This window comes from Epinephelus lanceolatus, chromosome 8 (genome assembly GCF_041903045.1).
Source record: "Epinephelus lanceolatus isolate andai-2023 chromosome 8, ASM4190304v1, whole genome shotgun sequence".
NCBI classification, from domain to species: Eukaryota; Metazoa; Chordata; class Actinopteri; order Perciformes; family Serranidae; genus Epinephelus; species Epinephelus lanceolatus.
This window is the reverse complement of record NC_135741.1, coordinates 3,313,390-3,327,990: the sequence shown is the minus strand read 5'-3', so window position 1 is coordinate 3,327,990 and position 14,601 is coordinate 3,313,390. Positions and strand designations below refer to the sequence as shown.

At 41.0% G+C, this 14,601-nt stretch overlaps 1 protein-coding gene across 1 annotated transcript; it reads right to left on the bottom strand.

Annotated features, from left to right (window-relative positions):
* Positions 1 to 1,114: 1,114 nt before the first annotated feature.
* Positions 1,115 to 4,072, bottom strand: LOC144464207 (C-type lectin lectoxin-Thr1-like). Its single transcript, XM_078170429.1, has 4 exons — positions 3,850 to 4,072; positions 3,000 to 3,341; positions 2,614 to 2,708; positions 1,115 to 2,004 (listed from the first exon to the last, which is right to left on the bottom strand). The coding sequence occupies exons 2-4, from the start codon at positions 3,304 to 3,306 to the stop codon at positions 1,867 to 1,869; spliced, it is 540 nt and encodes a 179-aa protein (XP_078026555.1). The 5' UTR covers positions 3,307 to 3,341; positions 3,850 to 4,072; the 3' UTR covers positions 1,115 to 1,866.
* Between the last annotated feature and the right edge of the window lie 10,529 nt (positions 4,073 to 14,601).

The following is a 14,601-nucleotide window of genomic DNA, read 5'->3' as shown; positions in this document are numbered from 1 at the left end:
GCAGTGTCAACATCTATGTGTCATTATTTGTGTAAACAATGAACATGTTTGTTACTGTTGTGTGGGCTTAGGAACAGCACTGTCTCCTCACAGGGTGTCCGAGAGAGTTCCCCAAACATATGGAACATGTGACGGAGTGGAGAGATCGTCTTGATGTAAAAGAGAATGTGTAGTTACATTGTAACCCTGGTTCTCTGAGTGAGGAGACTATCTCTCCAGCTTTAAGGCTGCTCAGAGACGGGTTTCAGTCAAACTATGAGTGATTACATGCCAGCTGGTGCTTTATAGGCTCACCTTAGGGCATGGCCGGGTAAGCCGGTGTGTCTTAAAGAAACAGTGTGGAGAGGTAGTCTCTTCACTCAGAGAACCAAGGTTACAATGTAACAACACATTCTATTCAAGTGCTCCAGTGAGAGTGAACAAGCATGCAGGATACAAGGCCCTTCTGTGTTTCTCAGCTTACTCTCTCCTCTTCCTCCTCCTCCTTTTCCTTCTCTCTCCTTAAAGTGCCCAGTTCCAACTCACAGCTGAGCAGTAGCTATGATTTAACCTCTCTAACTCCGCTCCGACGTCCTCGCTCCCCTCCTCCTCTGTTAAATGGTATCTCCCAGGCGCACTATGTCATCAAACCATGTGATGTTTGGTATTGCCGGATTCAGGAAGCTCTCAACTTTTCAAAAATAACATTATTTTTCTTTTATTTCTTATGTATTTCGCAGCAGAGCAGCCTGAACGCACAAAGTCCAAAATTGCGATGAGTGGTGACAAGTCATGTCATGCTGTTTTTCGATGGGAAAAGTTAAAGGATTACACGCGATCTTATGTGGAGCTGTTAGCGGGGACTTAGCTGGTTTATAAAAGGTAAGAGTCTCACTCCTACCACTATTTTTGGCTGAGATTCACCGTCTAGAAAGTGGGATCATAACTTTCACGTTTCATATGGCTTTATTTGGTGATATTTTATGGTGTTTCTGTGTCATAAACAACATCAGCTATCATAATCACACCTGATTTCAATAAGATACAATGTTTGAAGCTGGCTGAGTGTTGTTTGATCACTGATAGTACTGTTTTGAAGCCGAGTGACCGACTTGTCATTTGCCTGGATCTTTTCATGGAAAAAACACTGTAGAATGGTCATACTTTGAGCAGTCTTCTTCAAATTTGAAACAAGTGTTCATTGATAGTGTGCCTACAGCCCCACAGTGTCATTTACCTGCTCAGATGAAGCCACAGACAGTTATTCATCCTGAAAAACATTTTGTATTTTATTTTAGGCAAAATCTTCAATTTTTTACTGACTTCAGAGGCCCATTACTCTGACTCTGTATCACCTAGAGTGTTTCTGACACTTTCACAAGAAGCTTCAGGGAGTTTTCTTTCTGGCAAGACCTCATGCATGCATGTAGTCAGAGCGGTTCAGAAGCTACAGTCATTTTAATTTGGGTATGTCATTTTAGGCGGTTTCGCTACAAAATGGGGGAGTGCCAGAGGTGTTTTTCCTCACTGGAGCTTCCTTCTCATCTTAAAATATCTTTTCTACTCTCACCACATCTCATCTACAAAATGTCAGAAAACAATAAAAAACAGATAAATTCTAACTTCTTGTTTCATCTAGAGCCCCAAGATATTAACTTCATGACCATATATGACGAAGAAAAGCATCAAATCTTCAAATCTGGGCAGCTGAAAGCAGAAAATATTTGACTTTTTTGTTTGCAAAATAATTAAAAGGATTAATTCAAAATAGTTGCGACTGATGGATTAATCAGCTAATTGTTGCAGATCTATTCTGACCCATTACATGAAGACTTTAAGGAAAGAAATCCACTTTTCTCTGATGAAACCAAACACAACAATTCAGCCTTAAAGCTCATCCTTTTTGGTCTTCTTCTTCTTCTTCTTCTTCTTCTCTTCCTTGTGGAAGACTTTTCCATCTGGCTGCTTCCTCCAGCTCAGTTTGATGTTGTCACCCAGCCCCTGGTCCTTCAGCTTCTGTTTGAGCTGAGACACAAAACTCCTCATCATTATCATCACTCACATACACAGATTACATTCTGCATTCTTATTTATATTGGACTCATCTGGAAGCTCTATTTTAGGAGCACTCTGCTTCATATATACTTGTTTTTCCTAAGGTGGTGCCGACCTGTTGGTCTGTTGTAGATTTTTCTTCTCTTGTAAACTCTCTGTCTTTTCTCAGATTGCTGGATTGTATTTGTACAGTTTCCTGCTGCATTTGGTGGCAGATAGTGAAGTTTCTGCTGACTGTTGATTCTTCATTAGTCACACATCAATAAGGCCTGCAGAGTGGCACTAACACACTCTTTACTTCTGCACATATGGATTGGCACAATGCTCAAGTCATGTCCTGTATGTGACCAAAGTATTGTAATGTATATCATGTATATAGCTTCTGAATGTCATTTATTAAATGTTCTTATTTTACTGTATTTATGATTTTAAATAGCTCTTTATCTGTTTCCTCCTCAGTCTGTTTCTTGTACTGCTGCAATGTGGATTTCTTCTCTGGGGATCAATAAAGTTGTATTTTTTTATTTGCTTTTAGAGTCAATTGATTGGTTTTGAATCAAATTAGAAAACATGATTTACCTTCTTCAAGGTGTCCTCCATCACAGCAGGGTCATTCGGATCCAGAGAGGAGTCCTGTGTGTGAAACTTCAGTCTGAACACTTGTTTTGTTGTACCTGTGGAAACATTTCAGAATTTCATCAGTTGAAACACTAACAGGGAAAATGTGGTAGTTACATCCTCCATCTGTTGCATGTTTTCAGCATTAAGTCGACACAAACTGATCATCTGCAGCTGATCACCACTGCTGCTCACTTTACAAACAACTCCATAAAAATGATCAGCATTATGAGGGTTAAAATTTATTGTCCAGAGCCTGATGTTTTGGATCATTTCTGGTATTTTCTCATTTGATGCTGAAGTAAACACAAATCTAGATACTATTTGAATCACAGGTTACCACTCACGGGGGCCGTAGCAAATGAACGCTCTCCTGTCGTCACAGGGCAAGTCGTGCCATTGTCCGGAGTAGCCAAAGTGTGCAGCCGCACAATCCTCATTCCCTCCTCTGTTATCAGGTTGCCCTGGTCTCCAGTGCCTAAATGAGGAATTACTTCCATCCGACCACTTCCAGGAGTCTCTGAAGAGGCCGATCCAGACATGTTCTCCTGCAGGTATCAGCTCCTGTACCTTCTGGTTCTCTGTCATGTTCCTCACACTGGTCAGGTCTGTGTAGTTTACTCTGCAGTAGCTCTGGGCCTCAGTCCATGTCATGGATTTGGTGATGAGGATAAATGTCACATCCGACCCTGAAAATAGAGCACAGTGAGGCGCTGTGTAGAGGCACCGTAACATACAGCCTCCCATCCATGCCTCTCTGTGGTACTTTTCAAACCATTATATAATATTGATAAACTAATGAATATGTAATAATAACAAAGTAAAACATTATCAGCTTAACAAATAAAATAAATTAGTAACAGTATTTCTGAACCTCTCTCCCCCCCCCCCCCCCCCCCCCACACACACACACACACACTGTGTGCACGTGAACATACAAGTGTCCAGTCTGTCCATATCAGCCCTCTGTGATGTCATCAGGAGACACACTGAGCTGTTTTACTGTTTCCATTTGTTCTGTCTTATTCTCAGCCTGTCAGTCACCTTTAAAGCACTTTGAACTGCTCTCACCTGTATGAAAGGTGCTACAAATAAAGTTGGTTTGATGGATTGACTGATACTACAGAGGCCCAAATAATGAAAACAAAGAGGCAAAGAGAAGCAGAGAAGGAAAACTTCACTACTTCATATTCTCACCTCTGACATATGAGCAGACGAACTGAAAGCGGTATTCACAATGGATGTCCTTCCACACTCCATCATAACGTATGAACGTGCAATATTCGTTCCCATGTGCGTTGTCAGGTTCTCCATGAGACCATCGTCTGAACTCCGCCCCCCCATGTTTGTAGAAACTTGTGTCTGACAGTGACCACTTCCAGCTGCTCGGGGCCTTCTCATCGTACAGTCCAATCCAGACTTCTTCATACTAATATTTGACAGTGAGATAAAGAATTAGACCTCGCTCTAGCTTTTGTTCAAGGCAGCATTTTTACATAAACTTCCCATTAACAGTCTTGATGCTGCCTGTCAGTCTGATCCTCCACCACTTTATTACAGGATTTTACAGCTGAGAGATTCAATCTGTAAAACTCTTAAAGACGGAATTTAAGTCTGTCTTAAAACAACATTCAGGAGCTCATATGAACAGTGAAACAGGTTTTGCCTCCTGTAATCATTCCTGCTGTTCATACTGGACATTAAAACCTGTTGGTACCCGGCCCTATTTTATAGGCCTCTGCTTGAAAATTGCATACGCATAATGAAATGAATATGTCTCTGCAACCACAAGGTCTATTTGAATACTTTTGGTGTCATGGTAAAGGGAACACTTGTTAAGATGTGTAAATATCAGTATATGTGTTATATGTGAGGAGTAAATGAAGATGGCACACAGCACAAAGGAAACATTTTCAGGTTTGCTTAAAAAAGCATTTTCAGGATGAGTATCAGTTTGGAATGATGCAGCAGCAGCAGCTCTAAACCTCTATCACATCATAGTACAATATGTGAACATGAACTCTGCAAAGGCTGATTCTGATAAAGTGAAGCAGAACAATATTAGAAAGGTTTTAGTACAGAAAATTCAGGCGAGCTCTCCAAAACTGCACCATGTTTGCATGTGATTTTTGTCATATATAATCCTGTATCTTTCATTTTTTGTTTCTGTAAATCCCTACTGATGTTTAGGATATACACATACAACTGTCTGTTTCGTTTTTTTACTCTATTTCCCACTCGAAACTGACCAATACACACCTACTACATGTGAACCTGTTTCTATTCTGAGCTTTGGAGGCTCGTATCTCCGTGACGGCTTGGTCGATTTGAGTGGTTGACACCTCGTTTGATTTTTTAGAGCCAATAGAATGACGCTAAACGAGACTGACAGCACTGTAAGCCAATCAGAGTCAGCAGAACGCGTTGTGGGGAGATGTCGGCTGCTGTGAGTGGTCATTCTTTTTGTTCCCCCGGAACCTTTTTTTCCGCCCCCAGATTCATTTGAATGACAGACAACTTTCAGTAGTACGCGAACGGAGCGTGAATGAACAGCAGAATGCGCATTTTACGGCGAAATTAATAAGGTAAGAGCCATATTACAGATATATTTTGGCAAAGATTTCTGTTGTTGTTCTTTGTGCTGTAGCTCTGTGATGGTTAAAGGGAGAGTTATTTATACATGTGGAAAGAGTGGAGTCTCAGCTTTCATTTCAGATGAATGGTGTATGTTTTGAATAACGTGGTCGAGTTAGAGCCCAAAATATACCGAGTGGGTCGGGATATCGGTGCTGTTGGAGTTAGCTGTTGTTGTTTATTTAGTTGATGTTAAAACTGAGTTTGGGGCATGTAAAAAAAAATTACAGCCTTGTAGCTGAGGTTCTGCTGTTAAATTTGATTGGCAACATCACTATAATCTTCTCATCAGTGTATTGATACACACCAGGCCTTTATTAGGCCTAGAGCTCCCAATTGGGGGACTTTAGGGCTCAACAGGTTGAGATCCCCTGCTATTGCACTTTTAGTGTAACTGATGTTGTAGCAACTTGAAATATAATAACAGCCCATAATGAAATGATTTAAATGTAATAATCAGCACATAATGTAAGAAAAACATTAGCACATAACATGATAACAGTTTTGTAATAACACTGGTGTCATGTGAAATTAGAAGAGTTTCTTTGCTCTAAGAAAACAAGGAGAGTACTCTTTGTTTTTTAAATTATTACACCATACACTGAATTAATTACAGGTACATTATTCAACATATAGTAAATACTGTAATAGTTTTCCTATAATGTAATATCTTACTACATTATGCACAAAACTGTTATTATGTTAAGCACTCAGGATTTTCTTACATTATATGCTGATTGTTACATTTTGAGCTCAACAGGGAAATGGTGGGTGTTTCTCAAAGTCAAGGATCCTTTCTTGGTAGGATGAGTCCTTCCAAGGAGGGATCCTCCACAGGCAAGGCAAGAGTCCTTCCTAGCATTCAGTGGACACACATTGAAACAGGCTAACAAGTGTCCCCAGGTGTTGGTCACTAACCCTCAGCAGACTGAGGGGTTTCTGGGTACTGTGATTATTTTGGCACTCTCTAATGTTGTTGTACCATTTTAATAAATGTAGCAGTATTTTCAGAGTCACGCGACTTTTAGGGAGAATATATTTCTGGTTCATACTGAAGAGTAAAGTGGGATTTATACTTTTGCAGCAGAGCCTACGCACGTCGCCCACTCACGTCGCCTACACCATTGTGAGCATTTATACTTGTGCGGTGGTGTGTCTGTGTCACTCTGCAGTTACACCTTCAAAACACTAGTCGGTGGCGGAGGTTTCTGTGCAGTGCTGTAAAGTCGTGAAACAATTTCAAACACAAGAACACAAATCAGCTTCACTATAACTCGCAGCATTCACAGACAAACACTTGTCTTTATCTGGAAACATTTCCCCACAAATACATGCTAACATTATTAGCACAAGCCTATGGCATTTTACATTGTACAAATTAGCCTAGCGGCGAGCTGAAAATCTCCTCTGCTCATATGAAGCCAGGATAAATCACACACAGGACTTAAAATGCTAATTTATTCATTTGTTGTTTCTTTGCTGTGAAATTAAAGTAAACTGAGGGAAATGGTTTCAGTTTACAGAAATAGACAGGAGGTCTGCGTCGTGTGGTGTGTAGTTACATTTCTGGGGAGGGGCACGTCAGGCTATGGCGTAGGCTCCATGTCGACGCAGAGCCTACGCCATCGCTACGGCGTCGATTCAATGCAGAAGTATAAATTCCACCTAAGTGGAGTAATGAAGTAACGACAACAGCTGACAAAAGTTCTAAATGATCATTTACAGTATGAACACAGACTCACACACAGAATCACACTGTGATTCCAAAGTGTTCCATGTTTTATGTGTGTGTCACCCAGGGCAGGAATTTCAGGAGGGCCACAAGGGCCATGGCTCTCGTGGCCCTCCCAATTTGGCCCTGTGCCCTGCCCTAAGGCCACAGTGGCCTTGGTGCCCCGCCCGCACTGTCCCAGGTGATTTTGCGGTTTTCTCCTCTGCCTCTTTCCTGTCAACATGGCTTTGACACCTGCGTCTATTGAGAAAAAATAATGCGATGACATCCTGGATTCTTATTGAGCAACATCAAATGAGACGATGGGTACATCACCATTGGGGGGTTTGATTCGAGCCTGGCATGAACCGCTCGGACTGGCTGTAACAACAGTTTGACACCAGTCTATCACCGGCCAGCCAGGAGACTTCATCAAACGCCCGTGCGGGGATCGGCACTGAGACCCGGTATATAACAACCCAAGGCAAGTTTAATCAACACCATAATAATAGCAAGCTCCGCCATTATCGGCGTCACATCATCATTCTGCAGCCTCTCCCCTGCTCTCTGCATGTCACCCGTCACAGCGCGCGCGCACACAGACACACAAACTATGGCAAGCCGTTTATCCGGAATTACCATTATAGATATCTATAAAGTCATTTTGACTAGTAGTAATGTCATTGTGACTAGTATGAATTTTAATTTAAGAAATCTGTAACGTCATTCTGACTAGTCAAAACTGAATTACAGATATCTGTTATTCAGTTTTGACTAGTAAGATTCAAACTATTTTTGCCATTCATGTGTATGGGGTTTGTCATTATAGATATCTACAATAACATTATGACTATCTATAATTCCAGTTTGAGATGTCTACAACGTCATTTTGACTAGTCATAATTTAGTTGCGGATGTCTACAAGGTCATTTTGACTAGTCATAACTCAGTTACAGATATCTACAAGGTCATTTTGACTAGTCATAATTTAGTTGCGGATGTCTACAAGGTCATTTTGACTAGTCATAACTCAGTTACAGATATCTACAACGTCATTTTGACTAGTCATAATTCCGTTGCGGATATCTACAAGGTCATTTTGACTAGTCATAATTCAGTTACAGATATCTACAAGGTCATTTTGACTAGTCATAATTCAGTTACAGATATCTATAACGTCATTTTGACTAGTCATAATTCAGTTACGGATATCTACAACGTCATTTTGACTAGTCATAATTCAGTTACAGATATCTATAACGTCATTTTGACTAGTCATAATTCAGTTACAGATATCTACAACGTCATTTTGACTAGCCATAATTCAGTTACAGATATCTACAACGTCATTTTGACTAGTCATAATTCCGTTGCGGATATCTACAAGGTCATTTTGACTAGTCATAATTCAGTTACAGATATCTACAAGGTCATTTTGACTAGTCATAATTCAGTTACAGATATCTACAAGGTCATTTTGACTAGTCATAATTCAGTTACGGATATCTACAACGTCATTTTGACTAGTCATAATTCAGTTACAGATATCTATAACGTCATTTTGACTAGTCATAATTCAGTTGCGGATATCTACATAGTCATTTTGACTAGTCATAATTCAGTTGCGGATACCTACAACGTCATTCTGACTAGTCATAATTCAGTTACAGATATCTACAAGGTCATTTTGACTAGTCATAATTCAGTTACAGATATCTACAAGGTCATTCTGACTAGTCATAATTCAGTTACGGATATCTATAACGTCATTTTGACTAGTCATAATTCAGTTACGAATATCCACAACATCATTTTGACTAGTCATAATTCAGTTATGGATATCTATAACGTCATTTTGACTAGTCATAATTCAGTTGCGGATATCTACATAGTCATTTTGACTAGTCATAATTCAGTTATGGATATCTATAACGTCATTTTGACTAGTCATAATTCAGTTACGGATATCTATAACGTCATTTTGACTAGTCATAATTCAGTTACGGATATCTACAACATCATTTTGACTAGTCATAATTCAGTTATGGATATCTATAACGTCATTTTGACTAGTCATAATTCAGTTACCGATATCTACTACGTCATTTTGACTATCTGAAACTCAATTCAAGATATCTAGAAAGGACCATGTAGATATCTTCAATTGATGATAATTGAAGATATCTTGAACTTGAATTATGACTAGTCAAAATTAAATTGTAGATATCTCAAACTGGAATTACAGATATCCACAATTCAGTTGCAGATATCCGCAATAAGAATTGCAGATATCCGCAACTACATTGGAGATATCTATAATGACAAACCCCATACACATGAATGTAATTAGAGTTTTGACTAGGCAAAATTATGTTGCAGATATCAGTAATGAATATCCAGCCTATCGTTTAAATGTTAAAATGGCTTGCCATACACAAACTCAACAGCAGAGAGGCCGCGGTGCAGATGAGGGGAATATAACTTCAAGATTACTCTAGTTGACAACAACTACGCTTCCTGTTACTGTGAGTAAGTGTGATAACCTCTGCCAGCCAAGCCAATACTTTATCAATACATGTGATCAGCATGTAGAAAGCCATATTTAAATCTGCTCTGTCCACAGTCTCTCATTCACCGCTATTATGATTTATGATCGCGGTCGACACAAGCACATCGCGCTCATGGTGCTAACAGCAAAGTGTTAAAGACAAACTAAATGAAGGCTGTCTGTATGTAGGCTAACACTTTATCTGAACATGTACCTGAGGCAGTGACCTGCAGACAGTGAGTGTCCTCAGTAGAGGAGGGACAGAGAGCAGGATGAATGACTGATACTGATGTTTGTCTTCATGCTGAGATAATGTGACTTTCTTCACTCAGTGTTGTGATGTCAGGAGGAATTTTTATATTCCAGTCAGATATTATTGGGTTTTAAATAGTGACTCTGTTGTTGTAAACATGACTGTTGCTGCCATGGACTGTATAAAACTATATCCTGTGTAACTGACCTGTAAGGAAAGCATCAGGAGGTGAGGTGTGTGTGTGTGTGTGTGTGTGTGTGTGGAGGAGAGGAGAAAGTGAGATGCTGGTAGAGAGATAGTGTGTGTTGTTAGATACTGTTAAAGGGTTTTTTTGGGGGAGTTTTTCCTGATCAGCTGTGAGGGTCCTAAGGACAGAGGGATGTCGTATGCTGTAAAGCCCTGTGAGGCAAATTGTGATTTGTGATATTGGGCTTTATAAATAAAATTGATTGATTGATTGATTGATTGATAATGTCACATATTATGCTTCTGTGCATTGATAGCTCTTTTTTATTGGTGGCCAAGTGGCCTTGCCCCTAAAATGACGAAATTCCAGGCCCGGTGTCACCACACACTCCGCTACAGTATTATGAACAGATCTGATATGAAAGAGCTGACCTGCTGCCTGTATATGATACTGCTGTGTAATCTTTTGAAATATGTTCACCTCAAAACAAATGAGTGATGCTTTGACCTGCAGGATATTCCAGTGTCTTTACTGTGGCTGTTGTCACCGCCATTGCCCCAAAAAACACACTCCAACTGAAGCTGACAGAATGAGAGCAGTTATCATGTCCTTATCATGTGAATAGAAGAGGGGAGGTGGACACTTAGCGCTCCATCTCTGCTGTAAATGATTCTTTTAAAAACTTTCATGTTTTATCTAAATCATGTTATTATAAAAATCTCATTACATTGTAAAGTGTAAATTATGAGGTTTCTGTCAATATTTTCTTTTCACGCTTGTATGATAAAAACTCCTGAAGATATTAATCCAAATAAATGACATATTTATCTAAATCCTGCCGAGCTCTGCTGGCGCAGATTTCATCGAAGAGACCCCGCCTTCACCTCCAGCGAATCCTTTGCAAAGCATTGTGGGGACTTTATACCTGCTCAGGATAAACACATGCAAGAAAGTAGGACTCAGTCCTCGGTGAAATTCAGAAGGATCCTTGACATTGGAACAGTCCTTCAGCGGGGGTCGATGACTTAGCATCCTTGAAATTCGACTGTTTGAGGATCCTTCCCTGACTTTGAGAAACACCCACTGTCTGCTCAAACACCATGAGGGAAGTTTATACTAAAAACACTTTATACTTCTACTCTACTACATTTTACAGGAGATATTTACTATAGTTACTATGTAGGATCAGATTTTAATACTTTCAAACCACCTGTCACTGACACACTTATCAAAATGACTTTGAAATGAAAGGCAGAGAAAAGTGAACTCAAATAGCTGTAACATACTCTGCTTGTAGCTGTCATGTTGTTCAGGGTGTTCACGTCCTCCATGTTGTCGACAGTAGCCAGGTCTGTGTATTTCTTTCTGCAGTAACTTTGTGCTTCAGTCCAGGTCTTCAGGTCATAAATAACATGGTACTGACGTTCAGCATGTGATGAGACAGCACACAGCCCTGCAGTGACACACATGCATAGTGATCAGATTCAGACTACAGATAACGTCACATCAGAGTGTGTTCAGACATGTCTTTGTCTTCATAGTAACATCAGTGGTGGAATATAACACAGTACATGTACTGCACATAAGGCAAGGCAGTTTAATTTGCATAGCACATTTTATCCACCAGGACAATTCATAGTGCTATACACAGCAACAAAATATAAAACATTTTATACAGATTTACAATAGATGAGAAAAAAGATATAAAAGGTCAAATGAATTACTAAATGGTTTACAATCTTTAAAAAAAGAGCAGTCGGGCAGTGCAAAGATAAAACAGTTATTTAAAATTATTTAAATTTGATATTAAAAATAAGTTTGCAGTCATTACAGGGTGGAGTACACAGTGTAAAAAAGGAACGACTTTAAAGTGGTCAGAGTCGGGGCTCGTCTAACATCATCTGGGAGGTTATTGTAGGTTCGTGCTGCACGATTGCAAAACGTTGCTTCACATGTTTTGTTCTGACAAACATGATCATAAATACAATTTTGAGTATTTCTGTTTTATGCTACTTTTTTACTTCTACCCCATTACATTTTACACTGTTTCTTTTTAAGATTTTACCTTAAAACATGACAAATGTAAACATTACATCGTCCTATATTAAAGCAGATGTCAGATGTCTTCAGTAACTGCTAACATGATCCAATACTTCACAAACAAACAAAGATTAAAGTACCATAAATCATTACAAATGTGTGCATCAGAATAAGTTGATGAATGATCTCATGAGCCCTCAGATTTATCTGGCGGCCCTTTGCAGGGACCCAACCCCTAGGTTGGTACCCACTGAACTAAACTAGCTAACTGTGTATAAAGAAATTAAAACTTGCTCTAACACCGAAGCTTCAGTATTAACGATCTAATAATGTTATAAAATCAGATCAGCGTCACACGAGACATTTTACTGCTGATTCTGTAAGCACATATAAATACATGAAGTCTGGAAAAACAGAAATATTTCAGTGCAAGTGGCCGACATGGTGACGGTGGCAGAACCCTCAGACCTGAGGCCTCGGTACTGTCGGTCTTTATCCAGCCGTGTGAAGAATGTGTGTATTCAGTCTGCATTAGTCCGTACATCAATTATTATAGTGCATCATAACATTTGTTAGCTTGGTAGCCACGAGGATTTCTCAGTGTACTGTCAGAAAAAAATATAAACAGTTATAAAACACTTACCTGCCATAATGAGCAGAACTGTGTCCATCTTTGTTTGCTGCTCTTTGTTTATCTTAATGTGTGACTTCAGACAGGCAGCTGCTGAAATGGCTCATTGTTAACTTGAGCAGAGTACAGTACCTCCGTATCATTTGACTTCATGTAAAGTGGGAACAGGAAACAATTCTTTGATTATCATACACTAATTCAAATTTAATTATTCATAAGTTCATGGAGATGATGCGGTGTGTTTGTTCAGGGATGTTCCCCTTTTTCAGAAACATGTTTGACGACATTTTGTTGGACCACAGCGACAGACAAATACTGACCACAGTCTGTAGTGAATGATCGTTAGTCATTTTAAGGGTGCCTTCAGAACTCTCACAGCAGCATTTACAAGAGGACCAGATCAAATGCCTTGTGTGAGAAAGCTGCTCTTGATTGGTCAGAATTTCCATGTGTGAAAAATCCAGGAAGTAAAGCAAACATTGAAGAAGAGTACACTTGCAAGATAAATGTGACACTTTGTAATGTCACAATGGAGGGACAACTACGCAGGTTGATTTTAGCGCTGCTCATCGTGGACTATATTGCTGTCATTGTTCATTTTAGTCAAACCATACAGTTTGAAAACGAGGCGCGGCTCCAACTAGAAAACAATGTTTTGATGCATTGGATGTGCTGAATGTGCATATTAAGGCAGTACAGGAGGAGGACTGTAACATGCTCATGTTGGTTTGTAATCGGACTGAGACCATCTCTTCAAGAAGGTCTCGGTCCGGTTGTTTTGGTACGCACCTGAGTGTGATTGCTGTGTTCACACCTGCCCAAGCGAACTGCACTTAGGGGGGCAAATGAACTTGAGTTCGAACCAAACCAAACAGGGCAGGTGTAAATAAGTCAGAACCAAACAGGGCAGGTGTAAATAAGTCAGAACTTTGTTATCAATTACTCGTACTCGTCGTCTTCCGCTTATCCGGGGCAGCAGCCTCAGCAAAGAAGCCCAGACAGTCCTCTCCCCAGCCACTTCCATCAGCTCTTCCGAGGGAACCTGAGGCCTTCCCAGGCCAGCCGGACGATGTAATCCCTCCAGCGTGTCCTGGGGCGGCCCTGGGGTCTCCTCCCGGTTGGACATGCCCGAAACACCTCCCAAGGGAGGCGTCCGGAAGGCATCCTTACCAGATGCCTGAACCACCTCAACTGGCTCCTCTCGATGTGGAGGAGCAGCAGCTCTACTCCGAGTCCCTCCCGGATGTCCGAGCTCCTCACCCTATCCCTAAGGCTGAGCCCAGCCACCCTGCGGAGGAAACTCATTTCGGCCGCTTGTACTAGCGATCTCGTTCTTTTGGTCACTACCCAGAGCTCGTGACCATAGGTGAGGGCTGGAATGTAGATCGACCAGTAAATCGAGAGCTTCGCTTTCTGGCTAAGCTCCCTCTTCACCACAACGGACCGGTTAAGCGCCTGCATCACTGCTGACGCCGCCCCAATCCGCCTGTCAATCTCCAGCTCCATCCTACCCTCACTCGTGAACAAGATCCCGAGATACTTAAACTCCTCCACCTGAGGAAGGACCTCCCCCCCAACCCGGAGTGGGCAATCCACCCTTTTCCGGCTGAGGACCATGGCCTCAGACTTGGAGATGCTGATTCTCATCCCAGCCGCTTCACACTCGGCTGCGAACCGTCCCAGCAAGAGCTGGAGGTCACTGTTCAATGGAGCTAGGAGGACCACGTCATCCGCAAAAAGCAGGGACAAGATCCTCCCGTCACCGAACCTGACACCCTCCACCACTTGGCTGCGCCTAGAAATTCTGTCCATGAAAGTTATGAACAGAACCGGTGACAAAGGGCAGCCCTGGCGAATTCCAACTCTCACCGGGAACAGGTCCGACTTACTGCCAGCCACGCGCTCCTTCGGTACAGGGACTGGATGGCCCTTAGCAAGGTGCCAC

What these genes read in the sequence shown, in the direction of transcription:
- LOC144464207 (XM_078170429.1), bottom strand. Translation starts at nt 3,306, where the DNA reads ATGACATGGACTGAGGCCCAGAGCTACTGCAGAGTAAACTACACAGAC. An exon ending in GTTCATTTGCTACGGCCCCC is followed by an intron (nt 2,709 to 2,999) that starts GTGAGTGGTAAC and finishes ATGTTTCCACAG; the next exon opens with GTACAACAAAACAAGTGTTC. An exon ending in TGGAGGACACCTTGAAGAAG is followed by an intron (nt 2,005 to 2,613) that starts GTAAATCATGTT and finishes TTTGTGTCTCAG; the next exon opens with CTCAAACAGAAGCTGAAGGA.